Here is a 22791-nt window from a genome sequence, read left to right on the forward strand (position 1 = left end):
ACACCAGCGTAGGCTGGTGGCATACATACACCAAGCACTGGATCACTGCTAACCCGCTATGGAAACTGGCTACGTAACTCCATATTCTGCTCAGGCTTTACATAATGAGTGTAGGGGATGGGGAGGCGGAGAAGGTGGGAGAGGGACTGTGCAGAGGGTGTGGGTGGAAGAGATTTTTGTAATTAGTATATCAGAAGTAAAAATATACTAGCAGCATTTGCCTCAGGAGCTAAGCATTTAGCATGTGCTTATAGTCAACAGTCTCAGCTGTGTAGTAACAAGCACTGAATGTTATTATAATGTTTAGTGTTTTAATATTAAAAGGACATGGTCTCAAGGCTATTTAATATCTGATACACAGCAGGGAAGAAAACACAATCGACTGCACAGCTGTAGAGACATGCTCCTGGAAGTTTCATCTACCGCAATTAAATGCAATACAGATCTCCTCCCTCAAAGTCTCTCTGCTACATTGTAAGGTCTAGAGATGAAGCCCTTGTCTATGCCTATTACTTTCTCATATGCTGTGGCCAGCGAAATAACTTCTTCACTCAGCTAAGCCTTTAATTCAGTTAAGCCAAAAATGCTTGAATTTAAGTCGCTTTCATTCCCACAGCAAAGCAACCCAAACCATAAAGATAAGCCATCAGCAACAACATTCACTGGAAGAAAACAAATTAAAAAAAACAACAACGCAGTACGAAATCACTGACTGAAAGATAAATCAATCCAAGTCTTTAAAAAACAAAATCTTACTACGGCAAGGCTGCAATAGCAGCCACAGTTTAATTTTCTGCACAACTGAAGACAATTTTAATGCCCAAATAAGGCCTGTTTCATGAACATCTAAGCTTCCATTTCTCTTTCAGACATATATACTAGTCCAGTTTTGTTTTGGTTTTTTTTTAAGGAAAAAAAGAAAGACGTTCCTTACCAACTGGGTCTCTTGTTCTCTGGGATCAACATGGAATCAATTCTAACAAACTGGGAAAAGAAAAGAAAAGGATAAGGTCCCTTGGCAACTCCTTTTAACATTATTTCCCACATGTTCTGCATGGTACAGAAGGAAAGGGAGGGAGGTCACTCAAACTGTGTTTCACCATCATTACTTTCAGGGCTTTTTTAATAGCAGGAAATCCTTTGCATATTAGGCCACACTCTCCTGATGTAGCCAGTCCTCCAAGAGCTTACAGGGCCTACTGTAAACTCTTGGGGGATTGGTTACATCTGGAGTGTGTGACCTAAAATGCAAAAGAGTTCCTGCTACAAAAAACCCCCTGACTACTTCTGTGATGCTGAGACTCAGTTTGGGAACCCCTCCTGATTTACAGTCCCATGCCTGCCACCAGTAGTCCCACCTCTTGGCCAACTTATCTTCTTCTGACCAATCCCTCATTTTCCCCAAATCCCACTTCCCTAGGATTGCCAGGTTCGGCTCAAGAAATATTTGGGGACTTTGGGGATGGAGCCAGGAAATTTTGGGGGGTGGAGCCAGAAGCAAGGGTGTGCCAAGCATAACTGAACTACAAAGAGAGTTCTGGCCATCACATTTAAAGGAACTGCATGCCTTTAAATGCCTTCCCTCCATTTGGAAATAATGAAGGACAGGGGCACCCCTGCTCCAATCTTTTTAATAGCAGGAACTATTAACAGGGGTTATCTTGAGGTGAGGCACCAGATGCTATGCCGAAAATTTGGTGCCTCTATCTCAAAAAACAGCCCCCCCCCAAAGCCCCAGATACCCACAGATCAATTCTCCGTTATATCCTACAGGAACTGGTCTCCACAGGGTATAACGGAGTGCCCAGTAGACATTTCCCTTCCCCTTACCACTTTCTGATGACCCTGAAGCAGGGGGAGGGCATCCAAACTGGGGGATCCCCTGCCCCCACCTGGGGATTGTGAAACCAGAGAGTTCACAGGTATGAGTAAGGTATATAGGAGAACACTCTGTGAGAGCTTTAACAGATATATTGAAAACAATATTTTAAACAATATTTTAAATCACAATATTTCTACATTAATTTGAAATTACTTCACAGTTCATTTTGCAATATACAATGTTTTTCTTCGTTTGTAGGACTTCCTGAAGTCCAGTTCACCAATGCAGGTGTGATTGTAGTTCCCAAACAGGTGTGGCTGCTTAACTGGACTGCTGCTTCTGTCCCCTTTCAGAGAATCCTTCTTCAGGCAGCTCACCAAGGGATACAGTTTCAATTTGGCTCTGCTCTGCTTATCTCCAGGGATCAAGCAGGGCTCCACATTTCTCTTTGTCCTTAGCTTCCTCTGAAAGGGCTTTCTGTTGTAGCAGGATGTAGTCAATCCTCCTGGAGCTTACAGTAGGCTGTACTAAGAGCCCTGTAAGCTCCAGGAGGATTGGCTACATCAGGGGTGTGTGGCCTAATATGCAAAGGAGTTCCTGCTACAAAAAAAGCCCTGTATATAACTGATATTAAAGGCAATAAAACCTTAGAACTCTTCCAGATTCATATCTTTGGGTATGGGAGCAGGATTCAAACCATGCTTTCTGTTCATGGATGCAAAGTTATGAACATTTCCCCCAAAATATTTGAAAGCTGTAGCATATGAGCTAAATTTGAGTCAATTAACATCTTTGAGACCAAGAGTCAATTAACATCTTTGAGATGGTGTGGCCTAATATGCATAGACGCAGAGTGGTAAAGCTGCAGGACTGCAGTTGGAGCCCTGAGTTCGATCCAGTTCAGGTAGTTGGCTCCAGGTTGCCTTATCCTTCCATCCTTCCGAGGTCGGTAAAATGAGTACCCAGCTTGCTGAGGGGAAAGTGTAGATGACTGGGGAAGGCAATGGCAAACCACCCCGTAAAAAGTCTGCCGTGAAAACGTTGTGAAAGCAACATCACCCCAGAGTTGGAAACGACTGGTGCTTGCACTACCTTTACCTTTAATATGCAAAGGAGCTCCTGTTACAAAAAAACCCCCCTGTTAATTCTATATATGATCAGGTCAGCTGTATGCCACTAAACGTTATGAAGTTACATAAAGTCTCCAGAGGTTCCGCAGGCATGGAAAAACATGGTTCACATGACTGGAACTTTTAAAGTTAGCTACTTTAAAAAGTAAAAAAACCAAAACCAAAACACATTAAGTTTTGTGTTTAATTATTGCTTTTTATATTGAACTAGGTTTGGTAATATTAACAAGGGAGGGGCCATGGCTCAGTGGTGAACTATCTACTTGACATGCAGAAGAGTCCAGGTTCAATCCCCAGCATCTCCAGTTTTTAAAAAATCAGCCAATAAGTAGGTGATAGGAAAGAGCTCTGCATGAGACTCTGAACAGTTGCTGCCAGTCAAAGTAGACAATACTGACCTCGATGAACCAAGAGTTTGATTCAGTATAAGGCAACTTCATGCGTTCAACACATTAGGACACAATAGAGAATATGCAGGCACTATGTAGGTATTCAGGTTTTTATTTTAAAAAATACTGACATACCTTTAAGATAAGCTGCTGTACCCATAATATTTACTGTCCTTCCAATATTTACTAAACAGCTGAAGTGGCTACCCTCACTTTATCAAGACTGAATGTTAATTGTATAAAGGTGAGAGCAGTTGGGGGGAGATAAAGAGTTTTTTGAGGCACAAAATTTTCAGCATAGCATCTGATGCCTCTCCTAAAAAAAACCTTTCTTCTTTATTAAAAGGCAAAACTATTCAGGACACAAGAAAACTTTGGGAACCTTTTTATATATGGTTTGACAATATAGTATCACTCCATAGATTATGCTGTATCAGTAGGAGGAAGTTACATATACATAATAACCCACTCAGAATACTTATAAAAGTATACTTATAGGATATACTTTATTAAGTTCTATAAATATATGTATGTTAATGCTTTCAGCCATGGTTTGTAACTTTTTTCTGACTAGAACATTCGACATCTTAATTTTCATTCCCCTATTTTCTCTGTTTCTCTTCCCTTTTCCCCAACCTTTCTAAAACAATAAAAATTCTTGAAACAGAAAAAAACTCTGAAGTTTCAAAAAGATTGGACCAGATTGGCTAAGAATAGACGGGCATTCTGGGGTGGCTTGGAGGTGTCCTGAATCGGGACGGCTCTTTTAGAGCTGTCCCGGAACCTCCAGATGGTTCCCGGGGATGCGGCCCTATCCTGTCTGTGAGGCAGCTGGGCGCTTCCACATGGGAAGGCGCCCTAGAAGCCAGATTCTTTTTTTTCCTTGGGGGCAGCAAACGCTCATACACACAAGCACTGCAGCCCTCTGAATGGTTTCTCTTTTAAAGGAAACCCCCGGGAATAGCTTGGGGTGCTTGGCAGTTCCACACCACCAAGTAGCCTAACTTGCACCCTTCCCTGTCCAGACAGTGGGGAGGTGACTGATGGCCGGCTCAAAGATTTGCTACCACTTTGGAAGTGGTAGCTTTTTGAGCTGGTGTCATGTGCCTGGAGGACAGGATGGGGACGGGAGGAGGACAGGCAGATGTTGCTGTCTGCACAGATTTTTTGGGTCGACTTCAGAGGCATCTCTGAGTCGACCCAAAGTGCCAGTCTGTAATCAGCCTATGAGTCCCAAAAGAAGGTGCCCCTATTATCCATTATTTCCAATGGAGGAAAGGCATTTAAAAGGAGTGCAGTCCCTTTAAATGCGAGGGACAGAACTTCCTTTGGAGTTCAGTTGTGCTTGCCACACCCTTGTTCCTGACTCCACCCCCAATGTCTCCTGTCTCCACCCCCAAAGTCCCCAGATATTTCCTGAGTTGGACCTGGCAACCCAAGTTCACCTGGAGAAAATAGCTGCTTTGTAAGGTGGTCTCTGTGACATTATACCCCACTGAAGTCTCACCTCACACTCCTCAGGCTCCATCCCCAAAATATCCAGGTATTTCCCAAACTGGAGATTTAACTCCATGTACAAGGCAACCAATTAGAAAAACTGAAGCACCAGTTAAGGTATTTTCTTCAACTGAGTCACATGATGCTGGATTTTAATTAATACTTTTTAAACGTCTGTTTTTAAATTATTTATCTTGTAAACCATCTCAGGCAGGTTCTTGGAAAGGCAGCATAATGTTTTTCCTAAATAAAAATCAAATCCATCAATCATTCCCTGGAGAGTTGAAATTTGCCTAGTACCATCTGAAACACAAAAAGCAACGTGACACGAACAGCTAAGCAGAAAATAGTTGGGAAAGATTTTCCTAAGCAAGCATGCAATATTTCTGTTGCATACTATTGCAGAATGGCCTCTTAATAACTACAATTTGGGGCGTGAGAACTCTGGCAATGTTCGATGCATTTAAATTTGAAATAGTTTTATTTCCTTGATCCAGTCATTTCCTACAAAAACACAAGCGCTTGTGTTCATAGTCACAATTTCCCCATACCCCAATGAAGACAACAGACCTTTGTATACTAGGGTATACTCCCACTACTACAAATGATCTCCAGAACCAAATCAGTTCCCCTGGGAAAGATGGCGACTTTGGAGGGCAGACTCTAGGGTTGCTGGCCCCCAGTGGGGGATCCTCTGGTTTTGGGGGCTTCTCCCTGCTACGGACCATCTGGCTAGAGGGGGAAACCCCTCCCCTAAACATGGATATCAGCATGCAATGTCCCTGACGGGATGATTATTACCTGGAAGTGACATCACCATGTTGGAGACATCACGGGAGGATGCTCTGGTAAGGGCAAACTCTATGGTTTAAGCCCAACTTAACCACAGAGTTTGCCCAAAAACCAGAAGGGCACCAGTATGATATCCCCAGTATAATGACATCACTTCCAGGTGATGCCATTGATTGGGGACATCGTGTAACATCCCCACCCACCCATAGAATGCCCTTCCAAATTCCCCCTGCTGAATCAGCAACCCTAGTTGATGCAGGGGTGTCATTTGTTATGTGGGCCGGATCTCACATAAATGAGACCTTGTCGGGCCAGGCCATGTATGAACCTATTTAAGATTACGTAGCAGAGATACAGACTTTATAAAAGACGTGGATAAACACAATTAAAGATTTTTTTAAAAATCTTAAAACATTAGCACTTGTTGGTCTTAAAGCTGCTTTCTTTGTATTTCTCCCATGGGATCCAGGGAACTGGGCAAATGAAGCTCTGGCTCTTTCCTTCCTTCCCCAGGGGACCAGGAGGGGAAGGAGCCTCAGCCAATAGAAGGTAGAGAGGCTTTGCTCAGTAGCTCTGCTGTGTGATTGAGAGAGCCTGGCAAAACAAGCTCTGCCTCTCTCCCCGTCCTCCCCAAGTGAGGAGCCTCAGCCAATGGAGAAAATATAGGTTTTGCTCTGTAGCTCCTGTGTGATTGAGCAAACCTTGCAAAGCAAGTTGGGATGCAGAAGGAAGCAAGAGAGAGGGAGAAAGAAGCAGATGACAGCCAGTTGCTCGAGGGCCTGATTGTTGGTCTTAAAGCTGCTTTCTTTGTATTCAGCCCCGGGCTGCATGTTTGACACCCTTGCTCTATGGCATTATAGCCTGTTGAGGTCCCTCCTCTTCCCAGGCCCTGCCCACCCAAGGCTCCACCCCCAGAATCTCCAGGTATTTCCCAACTCAGAGCCAGCACCCCTGGTGTATACCTGTCTTTATGACCATGATTTTAATACAGCCATTTAAACGTGTGGATGAACTCATGGGTGCAAGAAGAAATCCACACCAGAGTGATTTTACTTCTGAAAAGGGTTCACATATACAGACTGACTAAACAGGATTTCGGGTCATAAGGTTATGAAGTCTTTTCATTTCTACATTCCTTGAAATTGTTAGAATCTTTTTTTTGAAAAAAACTCTGACAGGATTGAATTAAAAACACTATTTCCTAAAGCTATATTTGTTTTTAAAATTAAGTTCAACATTGCAACAGATTTCACATTAAAAAAAAAACAAACTAAACCAAGCTCCACAAATTGAGGACTTTCTCTGAAAAGAAAACACAAGCTGATATGAGCTTCAGTCACTACCAAGAAACCAAGCACCCAAAAACTGCCTCTTCCCATGAGATTTCTTCTGGTATGTACAAGAGCTCACTGTCTACCACTCAACTTAAATCTCTTTTAAATGAATCATGACAGTTCCAAAATGGACCGTTTAACCTAAACAAGAAAATTCCACTCAATGCCACTTACAAAAACAATTCGGGTGGCTGATGTTAGTGCCTACAGAATTTTTAAAAACTGACAAGAGCACACAAGGTGGTTTCACCGCTGAAGTGAGCAGCGCACCTAAAAGTAACACCCATTTTAAATGTTCATTAGCATCACAGGTGATATTTCCTTTTTTCTGAAAGAATTTTGCCACTTGTTTGACACCCCTGATCTAAATCCAGATGGATGATAAGGCTGGAAAAATCTGCAGGCATTTAGTCCTTCTACTGTCTAGAAGTGAGATGAGCTACCTTGGACTCCCCTTTCAGGAGGGATGAAAGATGCAGCAGAAATGTTTGATAACAAGCACCTAGGACAGGGGTTCAAAAATGCAGACCGAGGGCCAAATCAAGCCCCCAGAGGACTACTATCAGGCCCCTGAGCAACTGGCTGTCATCTGCTTCCTTCTCCCTTCCTTCTGCACCACAGCTTGCTTTGCAAGGCTTGCTCAATCGCACAGGAGCTACAGAGCAAAACCTCTGTTTTCTCCATTAGCTGAGGCTCCTCCCTAGGGGAGTAGGGATAGCTTGCTTTGCCAGGCTCTCTCAATCGCACAGCAGAACTACTGAGCCAAGCCTCTCTTCATTCTATTGGCTGAGGCTCCTCCTCATCCCCTGGGAAAGGAAGGAAAGAGCCAGAGCTTCCTTTGTCCAGTTCCCTGAATCCCATGGGAGAAATACAAAGTGCCTTAAAGACCAATAAGTGCTAATATTTGAAGCACGTTTTAATGGTTTTTTTACAAAAAAATCTATAATTGTGTTTGTCTGTGTCCTTTATAAAGTTTATATTTCTGCTACCTAATCTTAAATAGGTATACACATGGCCCAGCCTGACAAGGTCTCATTTGTCAGATTTGGCCCTCATAACAAATGAGTTTGACACCCCTGGCCTAGGTCCTGACCTGGTTGGCCCAAGGAAGCCTGGTCTCATCAGATCTCAGAAGCTAAGTAGAGTCAACTCTGGTTGGTACTTGGATGGGAGACCTTCAAGGAATACCAGCAGTTGTTGCTGGCCCTCCAGAGGAACTGGCTGGCCACTGTGTGAGAGAGGATGCTGGACTAGACGGACCACTGGTCTGATCCAGCAGGGCTCTTCTTACATTCTTATGAAGGCCTCAGCCTCTCTGCCCTGTTGCTGGCCCTCCAGAGGAACTGGCTGGCCACTGTGTGAGAGAGGATGCTGGACTAGATGGACCACTGGTCTGATCCAGCAGGGCCCTTCTTACATTCTTATGAAGGCCTTGGCCTCTCTGTCCTGTTGTTGGCTCTCCAGAGGAACTGGCTGGCCACTGTGTGACACAGGATGCTGGACTAGATGGACCACTGGCCTGATCCAACAGGGCTGTTCTTATGTTCTTAACAGGAAGGGGTAGATGAGAAAGTCGTGTTCTGTTGGCAATCATTTGACCCACAGAAACACTCTGGTGGATACAAGTTGTGGTTTCAGATCCTAACGTGACACACCTTAGCTAGGCATTTAAGTGGAAGTTGTGTGTGTTCAGATGATCTCCTCAATGAAACAGTTTAGTTAAGCCGCGGTTTCATCTGATGTCTGAGCTAAACTATGAAGCTCAAATGTACCTTTCTACAGAGCTGGTTTCACACCTTTAAAGCGTAACCTTCTGAGCTTTTTGCTGCACATGAAAACATCCTCTTACTAAAAAAAACTTCTTGAAGACTGTTCAGAAGAAAGTTGAAATCAAGTCTGGTTGTGCAGTAAAGCTGCAAACCTATTAAGCAGGAATACTTAAATATACTTCAGTAATTATTTCACCTCAATTTAATTTGTGGATTGGACATATGAAGCTGCTTTATACTGAATCAGACCCTCGGTCCATCAAAGTCAGTATTGTCTACTCAGACTGCCAGCAGCTCTCCAGGGTCTCAAGCTGAGGTTTTTAATACCTATTTGCCTGGACCCTTTTTAGTTGGGAGATGCTGGGGACTGAACCTGGGACCTTCTACTTACCAAGCTGATGCTCTACCACTGAGCCACCGTCCCTCTCCATTTATGATGGCTTTAAAAAAAGTTAAGATATAAACAGTTTCTTACCAGCAATGCACACAGTATTACCTAGAATAGTTTAATAAAAGTCTTCTATTTTCTCATTGAGATATCAATTCAATAGGAAAGTAAGAAAGGTCACGTCTGATCTTTCTTGGAACCAGGCAAATTGCAGGCAATGCATGACAGCATCTGGTTAGTAAGCACTTTGCTTAAATGGCTGTGCCCTTTGTTTACATTCAGTGAAAGTGTGTTTTCTTCTTTAGCCAACACACTTGATCCAATGCAGAATGTCTTCTCGTTTTCACAATTACAGCTCCCAATAACCTTCCAAGTCACAGACGAGTAAATTTGCAATTTACTATCAGTACATCCCAATTGAGGCAAGGGATGTGTAATAATATTTCCCCTCATTCTATTCTCAAACTGCATTTCCAAGCTACCGCAACATAGACAATCTGCCAGCTCCTTTGGTCTTATTTTTAACACATACCTCGAAATAACAAGATTGCTCTTTGAACAAGGTGGAAATAACAGTGCCTTTTTAAGCCCCAAAAGGCAGGGCACTTTTGAAACAAATGTCCTAATGCTGGTGACATCTTACGTACCATCTTGCATAGAAGCAAAAAACCCTCTTAGATCACCTCTTAAAAAAAAAGGTAGTCCCCTGTGCAAGCACCAGTCGTTTCTGACTCTGGGGTGACATTGCATCACGACGTTTTCACGACATACTTTTTACGGGGTGGTTTGCTATTGCCTTCCCCAAGATCTACCCCACTCCTTAATACATTTATCTAGAAGGAACTGAAACTGCAAAGGGGGGTGGGACCCAGGTTGTAAGCCTGTCACTGGACTAAAAGGTACACAAGAATAACCCTAAGGATGGCTTTTCTTCATGTAAGTTGTTTTGCTCAGTTAAATGGAATATTTCTCTGCAGCCTCGTTCTCACTACCATGTCTGCTTTACCCCTTTTGCTCAAGGTCATGGTTTGGATGGGTCTGGTTAGCTCAAGGTGAAAAAGCCACTTGGATGATACAGTTCACATCAAATGTTACACACCATTTACATTACTCCCCCGTACCCTCCATCATTTAAAAAGGCAACCCATTTCTTTCTAGAATTCAACCTCTTAAATTAACTTTTGAATAACTAATGAAACAATATGTATATATGTATACGTATTGCAAGTTCACCTCATCACAGCCTAAACATAGTCCACGTATCAGACCTTTTATTGATCGCCTGATAACTGATCATCAATGATTTCTTTTATCATAGCTCCTTCGTTGTTTATAACTCTGTTTGGGACTTGTTTGGGGAACGTCTGATATTAAAACACTTAACAGGTTTGGCACTGTATGCAGAAATAATTTCCAGGCAGAGACACGAAACACCTGTGTCCCAGACTGCCTGTTGTGAGGATAAAGTGAAAAGAGAACAATGTGGTAAACAGACTCCACCGGACAGAAAAGCAGGGTACAAATATCTAAATAAATAAATAAAGTGGACAGAATATTTACTGTAGGAGCTTGAAATCTGTGAAACCAAAGCAATAACATGCAAACACCAGAAAGTGGTCTCATCCTACATAACAGAGATTCTGAGCTACCTACATCTGGGATGATTTCAGTTAACTTGAAATTATCTCCCTGTAATCTTCCAGAAGTATTTTAGACATTTTAAGGCTTACAGAGCTCAGCCTCGTCTTTCCATTGGTTAAAGGCAAAACTGCAGGTGAAGGATACTGACCTTTCACAGAAGCGGCTTCTTTCCCATTGTGGGCCAGGAAGTCCATACTGGCATAAGTGTCATTGATACCCCTGTCGAGGGGGTGCCTCGCTTTGGGCCTGCTCAGGCTGCCGTTTGCCAGATGGTCTCCCTCCCCATCCACAGCAATGCAGTTGAGGCCATTCTGGAAGCCGGCTGAGGTCTCCCGGCACATGGGACTACTGTTCTGCTCCTCCACAAAGCCTTCGTTTTTCCTGAGGGACACGTTTTCCACAGAAGCCGAGTTGTGTCGCTTGGGGACGTGTGCAAAGGAAGGCGAGACAGGGGTCACGGTGGTCGTGGAAGAGAATGTCTCCGAACTGTGCCTCCGGCGCCCCTGAGGATCCGCCCGGATGACTTTAGCTCCATGATTGGGATCGGGAGGAGGGCTGGCAAAGAGGAAGGCTTCCACCCCGGAGATCGTGAGTCGTTTCAGGCCAGCCACAGGGCTGGCGGCACGAGGGCTCTCTGGCTGGTGTGAGATGGGCTGAGGCGGGGTGGTCGCTGTTGAAAAAGCCACCTCTGCATAGTCCCCTACTTCAGAAGATGGGCTAGAAAGGCAGGCTCCTCCCATCTCCATCTTTAGGGAATGCTCATCCGGCTGCCCCAGGCTGGGGCAGGATCGTGGTAAAAGGACATCTTCCATGGATCCCACTGAAACGGTGCCCAAGTGCGACCCATTCAGGTTGAGGTTCATATAGTTGGAAAGAGGAGAGCCTGGAGGTCCACCTAGGCCAGAGCGGAGCGAGAAAAGACCACCAGGTGATGCCACTGAGTATCCCAGGCTGACATAGTCCCCACTGGGGCTTTGGAGTTTACCTGGAAAGAGTTCCTTGTTCCGACTGAGTGGCAACGTCCCCAAGGAACGGTGACTGGGTTGCATCCCACTGTGACTGGGCAACCTGACTGGCTGGCTGGGAGAGCTTTCCGTCTGCCTGTGGTATATGGGCAAAGGCATCACCATGCGGTTGCACGGGGCAGGCGAAGTCTCCCCTTTCGGGGCTTGGACCAGCATCCCTGCTAGGGAGTTCATATGCACATACTGGTCCCTGTCTTTCTCCTCGCCCAGCAAGCTCGGCCGTCTCCGGCTAGTGTGGGCCAAAGGGCCGCACAGGCAGTTGGGGCGCCCCCCAAGTCCCAGGACCCCGACGCTGTCAGGGGAAGGCAGAGGAGAAGCAGAAGTGGGGGCAGATCCCTGCAGCAAGGAGGACATGTTGAGATAGTCGCCGTTGACCAGCCGCCCGTCGGGGCTCTCCCCAGACAGCCGGGCCCCAGGGCCCCACATGCGCATGTAGCCACTGTCGTCGGGGGAACTCTCGCTACTGGTCTTGTAGGGGCGAGGCTGCAAGATCTGCTGTGGGGCCGACACGCTGGTGGGGCTCATGGGCATGTAAGGGTTGGAGCAAGATTTCCCTGGGGAGACTGAGGCCACTCCGGGGCTCATGGGCATGTAGCCTTCCTCCACGCCCCCGCCAGGCCCCAGATGGGAGCTGCTGCTACTGCTGGTGCCCCCAGAGCCAATCTCCAGGTCGCAGTAGTCCTCCGGGTAAGGGTTGTAGGCGGTCCTGGAAGAGGCCACTGTGGCGGGGAAGGTGGCCCGCATGAGGGTGTACTCGTCCAGGGAGGCGGAGGACAAGGGCAGGGGCAAGGGGCGCTGGTGTGCCGGCGTGGTCAAGGAGTAGGTGCGCATCCGGGGCGCTCCGTCCCCCGGGTAAGGGCGGTAGCAGAGGCGCCCCCGCTCCATGGCCATGTAGCCGTCCAGCTGCTGGCCGGGCGGGGTCTCGGGGGTGTCGCTATGCGAGGAGAAGGGCCGCGGGTCCCCCCCAGGGCTGGAGCCGAGGTCCTCGAAGGCCAGGAAAGCGGCGGGGTCGCCCGGAGAGCCGGAGGCGCTGCTGCCGGAGGGCCGCTTGGCGAGGAGGCCCGGCTCCAAGGCCAGCTTGGAGAGGGCGGAGGGCGAGTGGCCCAGGGCCAGTGCTCGGCCCGGCCGGCAGGAGGCAGAGGTGGCCAGCGTGTGCGGGGCGCGGGCGGCCCCGGGGCTGAGCGGGCTGCCAGCCGGCGAGCCCCCTCCTCCTGCTGCTGCTGCGCGCCCCCCGTCGCCCTCGCTGGCCGTCCGCGCCCGGCTGCTGCCCCCTGCGGCCGCCAGAGCCAGCGTGTCGGTGCGCGACCGGCGGAGGAGGCCCGTCTGGCTGGGCTGCAGCGCGCCCGCGGGAGGGGGAGGCGGCGGCGGGTGGGGATGGCGCCGTCCGGGCACCGAGATGGGCCGGCTGCCCACGGTCGAGAAGCCCCCCGCGCCGCCGCCGGAGGAGGACGAAGACGAGGACTGGCTCTTGCTGCGCGGGCGGAACTCGGCCAGCTCCCGCAAGGCCTTCATGGCGTCCAGGATGGTCTCGTGGATGTTCTGCGCCACCACGGCGTCGTCGGCCTGCATCCACAGCTCCCCGGGGCCGGTGGCGGCGGAGCGGCCGAGCTCCATGAAGAAGAAGGCGTCCGAGTGGCCGCAGCGGCGGATGTTCATGAGCTGCAGCGTCACGGCGGGCCGCTCGCAGTTGAGGCGCACCAGCCCCACCGTGCGCGCCGCCAGGCACAGCCGGTGCACGCCCGTCAGCTGGCGGCTCTGGCCCAGGCCCTTGGCCTTCAGCGTCACCTGCCACACCTCGCGGTAGGCCGGGGGCCCCAAGGGCTGCGGCGGCCCCGAGCAGGCCGAGTCCTCGGCGGCCGGAGGGGAGCCCTGGCCGCCCGCGTGGCCCGCGGCCGGGCCGTGGCGCAGCAAGTCGGTGAGCGCGCGGTACCAGGCGTCCTGCTCGGCCTCGCTCTCGGCGGCCAGCGCGAAGTACTCGTCGCGCGTGTAGAGGGCCACCAGGTGCTTGTGCTTGGCGTCGGCGCGCTTGTGGATGTTGAGGCAGGCGTCGAGGGCGATGGCCCGCTTGGGCGCCGACGCCTTGCTCCGCCACTTCTTCTCGCTCTCGTAGTACTCCAGCCGCGCCGGCTGCTGCTGCTGCGACGCCTCCTCGCCTCCGCCGCCCGCCCGCAGGACGAAGAAGCGCTTGTGGCCGTGCTTGTGCTTGCGCAGGTAGCCGCACTTGCGCACGTCGGCCGGCGCCTGCTGCTCCTGCTGCGGGTTATTGTTGTTGTGGTTGCGGTTGAGCTGAGGGCTGCCCGGCGGCGGCGGCGGCTCCTGTGCTGGGGGGCTCGCCATGCCCCCGCCGGCCCCCTGCCTCGGCCTCGCCTGCGCCCGGCTCTCTCTGCAGTCTGGCTGGCTCCCTCCAAGGAAGGCTGGCTGGCTGGCGGGCGAGCTCCTCCCGCTGCTTCAGGACCACGGACGCGGCCAGGCACTCCTCGCGCTCTCCCGCGCGCCCCAGCTAAAGAGCAAAACAACACGTGACCCGCCCGGGTTACCCAGACGCTCGCACGGGAGGGGAGGCTGGTGTGCGGGGTAAGGGAGCGAGTGAATGGAGAGGCCGCGCCGTCCCCCTGCTTTTCGCCCTATCGCGCGCCGCGGCGCCGCGTCAAAGACAACGCGCTCCGCCAATGGGGCCGGAGGAAGGAGGGGCTCCTCGAGGACTCTGGGCCGCTATTGGGTTGCTGGACGGCAGGCGGGTCTCTCTCGCCCTGTGTATGTGTGGGATCGGCTTCGCACGCGCGCCTTCTCCGCCCTCGCTGCCTGTTTTGCCTGCGTAAAGGGTGTCCCTTTGGCGCCCGCTCGCAAAGGCGCCTCCTCACAGGAAGCTCGCGCTTCCCCAAAAGGAGCCGTGCGCAGCTCTCCGTGTTATATGGGATATCCACACATGGCGCAGAGGTGCATGAGTGACTATTAGCCGCAGCATGTAGGTAAATCCAGGTGGGCAGCCGTGTTGGTCTTAAAGGAGACCAGGAGCACATTTAAGACCAACAAAGTTTTATTCAAAATCAGAATGTAAGTTTTCGTGTGCATGCACACTTCTTCAGATGAGGAATCACGTACAGTACTTGACTCCTACTTTGTTCTATTAGCCACTGCATAATTGATGGAACTTTCTGTCTGGGGCAAGTGATGCTCTATATGCTTGGTGCTTGGGCGGGGGTGGTGGTCAGTGGGAGGGCTTCTAGTGTCCTGGCCCCACTGATGGACCTCCTGATGGCACCTGGTTTTTTTTAGCCACTGTGTGACACAGTGTTGGACTGGATGGGCCATTGGCCTGATCCAACATGGCTTCTCTTATGTTCCCTCCCTTGCCTGGGAGGGCCTTGGAGCGCAGTGGACCGGCCACCTGGAAAAGCATGCATCCTGCCCTGCCTTGCCGCAACCTGTCCTCCGAGCGGTGGAGCTTCTTTAACAGGCCATTGCCCCGCTCCCAAGCTCAGCTGCTTGTAATCCCCGGGCCAAACCTGCTTGTAATCCCCGGGCCAAAGGAGGCCCTTCGGAAATCCACCAGGGACAAGGCCTTTTCGGTAATGGCTCCTTGCTGGTGGAACGAGCTGCCGGAAGAGGTGAGGGCCTTGCGGGACCTTGGGCAGTTCTGCAGGGCCTGTAAGACAGCCCTCTTCCGGCTGACAGTGGAAACTTTATGGAAGGTTGTAGTGTAGCATTTTGGCAGATCGTTTGTTCTATATGTTTTCTATTTTGCTGTTTTAAATTGTTGCAAATTGATGTATTTTTAAAAGCAAACTCTATGTTAGATTTTATATGTTGTGAGCCTCCCTGAGCCGCTTCGGTGGGAAGGGCGGGATATAAATTGAAATAAACTGAAACTGAAACTGGCGAACTTGTCTGAGTTCGCTAGCAGACTTTCTGCCTATAGGGTTGCTAGCTCCAGGTTGGGAAATTCTGGGAGATCCAGAGGCGGGGTGGAGGGTAGAGTTTGGGGAGAATAGAGACCACAGTGGGGTAGAATGCCGTAGAGCTTTAAGTGGCTGTTTTCTCCAGAGGAACAGATTCAGACAGTGTAGACATCAACTGTAAATACCGAGAGATTTCCAGGGCTCACCTGGAAGTTGGCAGCCCTACATTCTGGTGGCACACCAAGAAACATTGGCGCATCAGAGTGACTTGGTCATGGTGGAAGTTGCTGTCAGTTTGCAGCCAACGTATGGCAACCTTGGTAGGGTTTTCAAGGCAAGAGATGTTCAGAGGTGGTTTTCATGGCCTGCCTGAACATAGTAACTCTGGGCTTCCTTGGTGGTCTCCCATTCAAATACCAACCAGGACCAACCTTGCTTCTGAGATCTGACAAGATCCAGGTTAGGGAGGCCTCTGCATCCCTTAGTACCTCCTCCTCACAAGTGTGGGGCTCCAGATTATAATAATTGGGAAGTTCAGCAAGCGAGTCTGTCAGATTCTCTTGCCTTCAGAGATGATTTTTCTTTCTGAGCACAAAGAAGGCAGCACAGAGAGGTGGGCGGCATGAATGGGATAAGCTCATACTTTGAGAAATGCATTTTTTAATGAAATGACATCTGGCGCCTTTTCTACAAGTGACTGGCATTGGAGGCAACTGGATTTCCCAGCAACGGAAAAATGTTTCGTTTCTGGCTCAACATTAGGAAGAACTTCCTGACAGTGAGAGCGGACCCTCAGTGGAACAGGATTCCTCAGGAGGTGGTGGGCTTTCCTTCCGTGGAGGTTTTTAAACAGAGACTAGATGGCCACCTGACAGCAATGCGGATTCTATGAACTTAGGCAGCTCATGAGAGGGATGGCAGGAAAGGTTGTATCAGGACTTAGTTCTCATGGCTCTTTTTTACATACCTAGGGAGATGCTGGTTGCCACTTTGGGGTCAGGCAGCGATTTTTCTCCAGACCAGTTTGGCCAGGGATCCTGAAGGGTTTTGGCATCTTCTGGGCATGGAGCAAGGGCCGCTGGGGATGTATGTGTGGGGAGGAGGTATTTGTGAATTTCGTGCATTGTGCAGGGGGTTGGACTAGATCAGGGGTGGCCAAACTGTGGCTCTTTCACACATCGTGTGTGGCTCTTGAAGCCCCCACAGCCCCATCGACTGGCTTGTAGAAGGCATTTATCTCTTTAAATCACTGCATTTAAAGTCAAAGTTGTATTCTTTCCACTTTTCCCCTCCGGAGAGCCAGTTTGGTGTAGTGGTTAAGTGTGCGGACTCTTATCTGGGAGAACCGGGTTTGATTCCCCACTCCTCCACTTGCACCTGCTAGCATGGCCTTGGGTCAGCCATAGCTCTGGCAGAGGTTGTCCTTGAAAGGGCAGCTGCTGTGAGAGTCCTCTCTGCCCCACCCACCTCACAGGGTGTCTGTTGTGGGGGAGGAAGGTAAAGGAGATTGTGAGCCGCTCTGAGACTCTTCAGGGTGGAGGGCGGGATATAAATCCAATATCATCTTCTTCATCTTCTCTCTCTCTCTTTGTCTATCTGTCTGTCTGTCTATCTATCATCTACCTACCTTTCTTCCTTGTCTTGCAGCTCTCGAGCATCTGACATTCATGTCTTGCGGCTCTCAGACATCTGATGTTTATTCTGTGTGGCTCTTCCATTAAGCAAGAGTGGCCACCCCTGGACTACATGATCCTGGTGGTCCCTCCAATGCTGGGATTCTATGCTGAGCAGCCAGGTGCATCACCATGTGCCCCAGAGTAGATAGTGCTACTTTGAACCATGGGGCAAATGGCATAGTTGTATGTCGGTGCTGGAAGCCTACAGGCACGTAGGAGGAGCTGGAATGTTTAGTCCTAAATGACAATAAGATGGGCATTTTAGAAGCCTGGCAGAATGGGAGGAAATCAATTGGATGTGGTTATTGCCAGATACAAACATTACATAGACAGGACGGGGAAGGACACATTGAGAGATAGTGTGGTGATGTTTTCTATATCAAAGAGATGAGAAAAACATATATTCCAAGAATTATAAGGGAAATAAACTCCTGCACAGAATCTCTATGGGTGAAAGGACTGGGCCCTATACATACGGTAATTTACAAGTGGGGTTGAGTTACTGTTGAGAACATAAGAGAAGCCATGTTGGATCAGGCCTATCCAGTCCAACACTCTGTGTCACACAGTGGCCAAAAAAAAACCAGGCGCCATCAGGAGGTCCATCAGTGGGGCCAGAACATTAGAAGCCCTCCCACAGTGCCCCCCCAAGCACCAAGCCTACAGAGCATCACTGCCCCAGACAGAGAGTTCCAACAATACACTGTGGCTAATAGCCACTGATGGACCTCTGCTAGACTGACGAACTTCCAAAAAGGCATCTCAAGCTAAAGAGAAAAACAAAGGAGATGACTGAAGCAGATAATGTGGTAATAATGGGCGATTTTAACTACCCTCACATAGAATCACAGTGTTGGAAGGAATCTCCAGGGTCATCTAGTCCAAACCCCTGCACAATGCAGGAAATTCGCAAATACCTCCTCCCCCACACATATATCTCCAGTGACCCCTGCTCCAAGCCCAGAAGAAGGCAAAAAACCAAAAAAAATCCTCCAGGATTCCTGGCCAAACTGGCCTGGAGAAAAATTGCTGCCTGACCCCAAAGTGGTGAACACCATTTCCTGTATGTGTAAGAAAAGGCCACGAGAACTAAGTGCTGATGCAACCCTTCTCATGAGCTTCCTCAGTTCACAGAATCAGCATTGCTGTCAGATGGCCTTGTAGCTTCTCCTTAAAAACCTCCAAAGGAGGAGAACCCACCTTGTACTGAGGAAACCTGTTCCACTGAGGAACTGCTCTCACTGTCAGGAAGTTCTTCCTAATGTTTAGTCAAAAACTTGATTTAATTTCAACCCATCGGTTCTGGTCCTACCTTCTGGGGCCACAGAAAATAACTCCACACCATCCTCTATATGACAGCCCCTCAAGTACTTGAAGACGGTTCTCAAATCACCTCTCAGTCGTCTTCTCTCCAGGCTAAACATACCCAGCTCCTTCAGCCTTTCCTTGTAGAATTTGGTCTCCAGATCCCTTTGCCATCTTCGTTGCCCTCCATTCCAGCTTGTCTGCATCCTTCTTAAATTGCAGTGCCCAAAATTGAATACAATACTTGAGGTGAAGTAAATGTGTCCTCCTCAAGTCATGGCACAGAGGCAAGGTTTCTGTCTAACATAAATGACTTGCACTGGAAAAGCCCATCATAGCATTGTGATGGTTTTGAGCTTCTGGGAAACTTCCCATTGTGACATATGCTGTTCATAGTACCCCCCGTGGTCATTGTGCCCAGTTGGTGCAGTACATCTTGCACCAGGTCTTGGCCTCTGCCCAGAAGCAGGACTGGAGTCTCTTTTCCTCTTAACAATGAAGGGTCTACAGTAAGAAGGAAGCTGAAGGAAGATGAAGAGCAGGGGTGGCCAAACTGTGGCTTTGGATCTCTGGTGCCTGGTATTACATCTTATGGCACTCATGGTCCAGCCTGACAAAGGCCCCTGTAACAAATGATTTCAGTACCTCTGCTTTAGGGAATCAAAGTAAGAGCTGCAGTGAAGGGCTGGAGACAGAATGCAGTCTCTTATCCAGGGCTTTTCTTCTGGAAAAAGAGGTGCCGGAACTCTCGAGAGGGAAATGAAGGAGAAACACACGGGTGCCCCTCATGAATTTTTAAAACATTTTATGAGAACTTTGTTTCCACAAAGAAGTTCCAGAACTGTATTTCACCACACAGAGAGAGAGAGAAAATAAGCCCTGCTTTTGTCTATATTTCTGATAGCCAACTCTGCCCTGATCTGTGGATACTTAAATGATTGGGGCCAAGTAAGGAGAGTAAGGTTTTTCTACAAACCCGAGGTCCCAAACCTGGGCTTGCAAAACCAAAGTCTGTGCCTGTTGCTCACCCACGGACTCAGAATTTGGCACCTGTGTGTGAGACTTTTGTTTCTGAGATATTTTCAGGAACTAGTACTGTTTTGGCACAGGAGGCTACTTCCCTGCTTGCTCTCGGACATAGAAGGGGCATTCCGAGGTGCCAGCCCCAAGACATTTCCAGTACAAGTTCCCCATCAGTTATAGGAGAAAGGATCTATGTGGAAATCTCTACAGCTGCAAGGTTTACAGTAGGGGGGGGGAAATCCCCTTTTCCCCATCAAGGTGATTCAGCTTTCCCATAGTATGGTGTGCATTCACTTCCATGGGAAACTGTTCAGGGGGTGCTGCGTGGCTTGATGAAAAGAAGCCATGGCTTTGTGGTACTTCCTATGCGTTGTGTACCAAGGCTCAGCCCCTAGTATCTCCTGATGGAGGATCTTGAGTCACAGGATTGCTGGGACTGCGGAGGAGATGCTAAACCACAAAAAAGATAAAACTCTCCATGTTAAAACACAATTCTGACTATGTAACCAAAATACAAAAAATACAACAATGCACAACATACCAGTCATGCAAAAAGTTAAAACCTCATTAGTTCCACAATGCTCCTGTTGTCCTTATGTGGCACAGAGCTACTATGTTATATTTCAGTGCAATATTTGAGGAAACGGTCTAACGGAGAACCGGTCCACTTAGCGAGCTGCTTCGGATCTCTAATCCTACTTCTAGGGACCAATCTTGTATATTATGTGCAATTTTCCAGGTCCAGTAGTGCCGAAACAGGCCTTTTTTGCTGACAAGGAATGTATTAACTATGGCGCTCCCGCTATTATGCGTGAAAATTAGAGAAAGCTAGGAATTCTGGACTTACATGATTGATGATTGGACCTTTTTCTCAAATATTGCCCTGGAATATAATATAGTGGTTTTGTGCCACATAAGGACAGTAGAAGCACTGTGGGACTTACGAAGTTTTAATTTTTGGCATGACTGATACGTTGTGTATTGTTGATACTCTTGTGATACCACATATTTATTACATAGTCAGAACTGTGTTTTAACACGGAGGCCCTGTTCACACAGCGTGTTGAGTCCGTGTTAAACTGACCCGGTTCTGTTCCGAATATCTTTGTTCTGGATATTATCGATCAGACTGCCATACTGCAATTCGAATCACTCCGCGGTGAAACCGTCTTCTGCCGTCCACACGACGGCACCATGCAGTTCTTTTTCCCCCTCCACTATTATGCGCACACGCACATTATGCGCATATGCACATAGGTTAAAACATTATGTTATGCAGCTATGTGCATATTGCTAAGTAGTAAAAAAAATGTCGTCCGTAAACCTGATGTCTGAGGCTCCTTTTGCTCTGGGACAGCCTTCAGACATCCACAAGTTGGTTAATATCGCAGCAGAACTATCCAAATGAAGAAAACTACGAGGAGAACTCAAAAAACACCGCAAAGGAGCATGTGACAAAATAATCCGGTTCTGAGAAGGATTGGGGGGAGAGAAGGGGCTACCATGAGTTAATACCTGGAGGTAGATGTTGCTGTATGATCAGCCACTATAAATCCGGAAGGAAACAGCAGCGACATCTGATTATATTGTGTGACTGAACAGGGCCAGAGAGTTTTATCTTTGTTGTGGAGGATCCTGGGTGGCAGGAGATCCTGGAGAGCCACACAGTGAGAGCAGACGTAAGGTGGCTTTGTCCTCCCCGTTGTGGCTTAGACTTGCCTTCTCTGTGCTGAATGGGGGATCTCCAGGGTCTTTCCCCACCCCTGGCACCTGAGAACATTCAACTGCAGGCCCCTGTGCTTACAGCTCCAAGACTTTCTTTTTTAAAAATGAAAGAAGTTTATTTAAACTTGAATACTGAAACATATACAAATCCAAATACCAGTAACAATGACCGTAAAAGAATTGTCCAAGTGGGCAGCCGTGTTGGTCTGAAGCAGTAGAACAAAATAGGAGTCAAGAGCACCTTTAAGACCAGCAAAGTTTTATTCAGAACGTAAGCTTTCGTGTGCTCCAAGTACACTTCATCAGATGAGGAATCAGGTACAGTGAGCAGAGCTACATATAGCTGGTAGGCAGTGGTTTAGAATGCAAAATGGTACAAATTTAAGATCCAATGACAGAATAGTAAAATTAACAAATTGAGCAAACCTTTGATCTGGGTAGCATGAGTATTATTGCTTTCTCATACTTGCATCTCACTGGGTTCTTGTTGACTGAGCTTGAGACAGGCACTCCTTGCAAACCAGGATCCTGAAGCCTGGAAGAACTGGCCAATCAGGATGCTAGGCATGTAACAACTTGTAACAAAGAGATGCAAATGAAAGAGTCCAGAGTTAGCCAGTAGGAGTAACTGTTGCTTGGTAGGGGAGCATGGTTAACTGTGGCCAGATTGTATATAGTTGTAATTTTCCCTGTGTTCCTTTGTGACAGTTTCTTCTAGCAATAAAGTGTTCTTGGTTGATTCAGAGCTGGCTGAACTCACTTTATTTCAGGCAATGGGCAGCGTAAGGCCCTGCATGGCTCTGCGTTGCTGCTAAGTGGGGCTTCCTGTGTTAATGAACGGCCACTCATGCCCCCACTTAGAGGGAACACTGACAAGGGAACACTTAGAGCAGGGGTGGCCAAACTTGCTTAACATAAGAGCCATATAGCATAAATGCTGGATGTCTGAGAGCCACAAGATATGAACATCAGAGGTTTGAGAGAAGGCAGGAAGGAAGGAAGGAGGGAAGGAAGGGAGGGAGGAGGGAGGGAAGGGAGGAAGGAAGGAAGGAAGGAAGGAAGGAAGGAAGGAAGGAAGGAAGGAAGGAAGGAAGGAAGGAAGGAAGGAAGGAAGGAAAATAGATGGGGAGGAAGGAGAGGGAGAGGTGGAAAGAAAACTTTAAATGCATTTTCCAAGCCACTGGCTGGCTTGGCTTATAATAATAATAATAATAATAATAATAATAATAATAATAATAATAATAATAATATTTAATTTATACCCCGCCCTCCCCACCAAAGCAGGCTCAGGGAGGCTCACAACATAATATAAAATACAAAGGTTACATAATAAAACAATAATTAAACATTATACAGTTTCCTTAAAATTCCTTTAA

General features: G+C 48.2%; 1 protein-coding gene across 1 annotated transcript; it reads right to left on the minus strand.

The window, feature by feature from the left end:
• Positions 1–907: 907 nt before the first annotated feature.
• On the minus strand, positions 908–14124 carry IRS2 (insulin receptor substrate 2). Its single transcript, XM_060231787.1, has 2 exons — positions 10911–14124; positions 908–984 (listed from the first exon to the last, which is right to left on the minus strand). Exons 1-2 carry the CDS (start codon positions 14122–14124, stop codon positions 977–979), a joined length of 3222 nt encoding a protein of 1073 aa, XP_060087770.1. The 3' UTR covers positions 908–976.
• Between the last annotated feature and the right edge of the window lie 8667 nt (positions 14125–22791).

The sequence above is a fragment of the Heteronotia binoei genome, chromosome 1 (genome assembly GCF_032191835.1).
Source record: "Heteronotia binoei isolate CCM8104 ecotype False Entrance Well chromosome 1, APGP_CSIRO_Hbin_v1, whole genome shotgun sequence".
NCBI classification, from domain to species: Eukaryota; Metazoa; Chordata; class Lepidosauria; order Squamata; family Gekkonidae; genus Heteronotia; species Heteronotia binoei.

Bases quoted from the DNA above. Each gene is read 5' to 3' on its own strand.
- IRS2 (XM_060231787.1), bottom strand. From the start codon at position 14,124: ATGGCGAGCCCCCCAGCACAGGAGCCGCCGCCGCCGCCGGGCAGCCCT.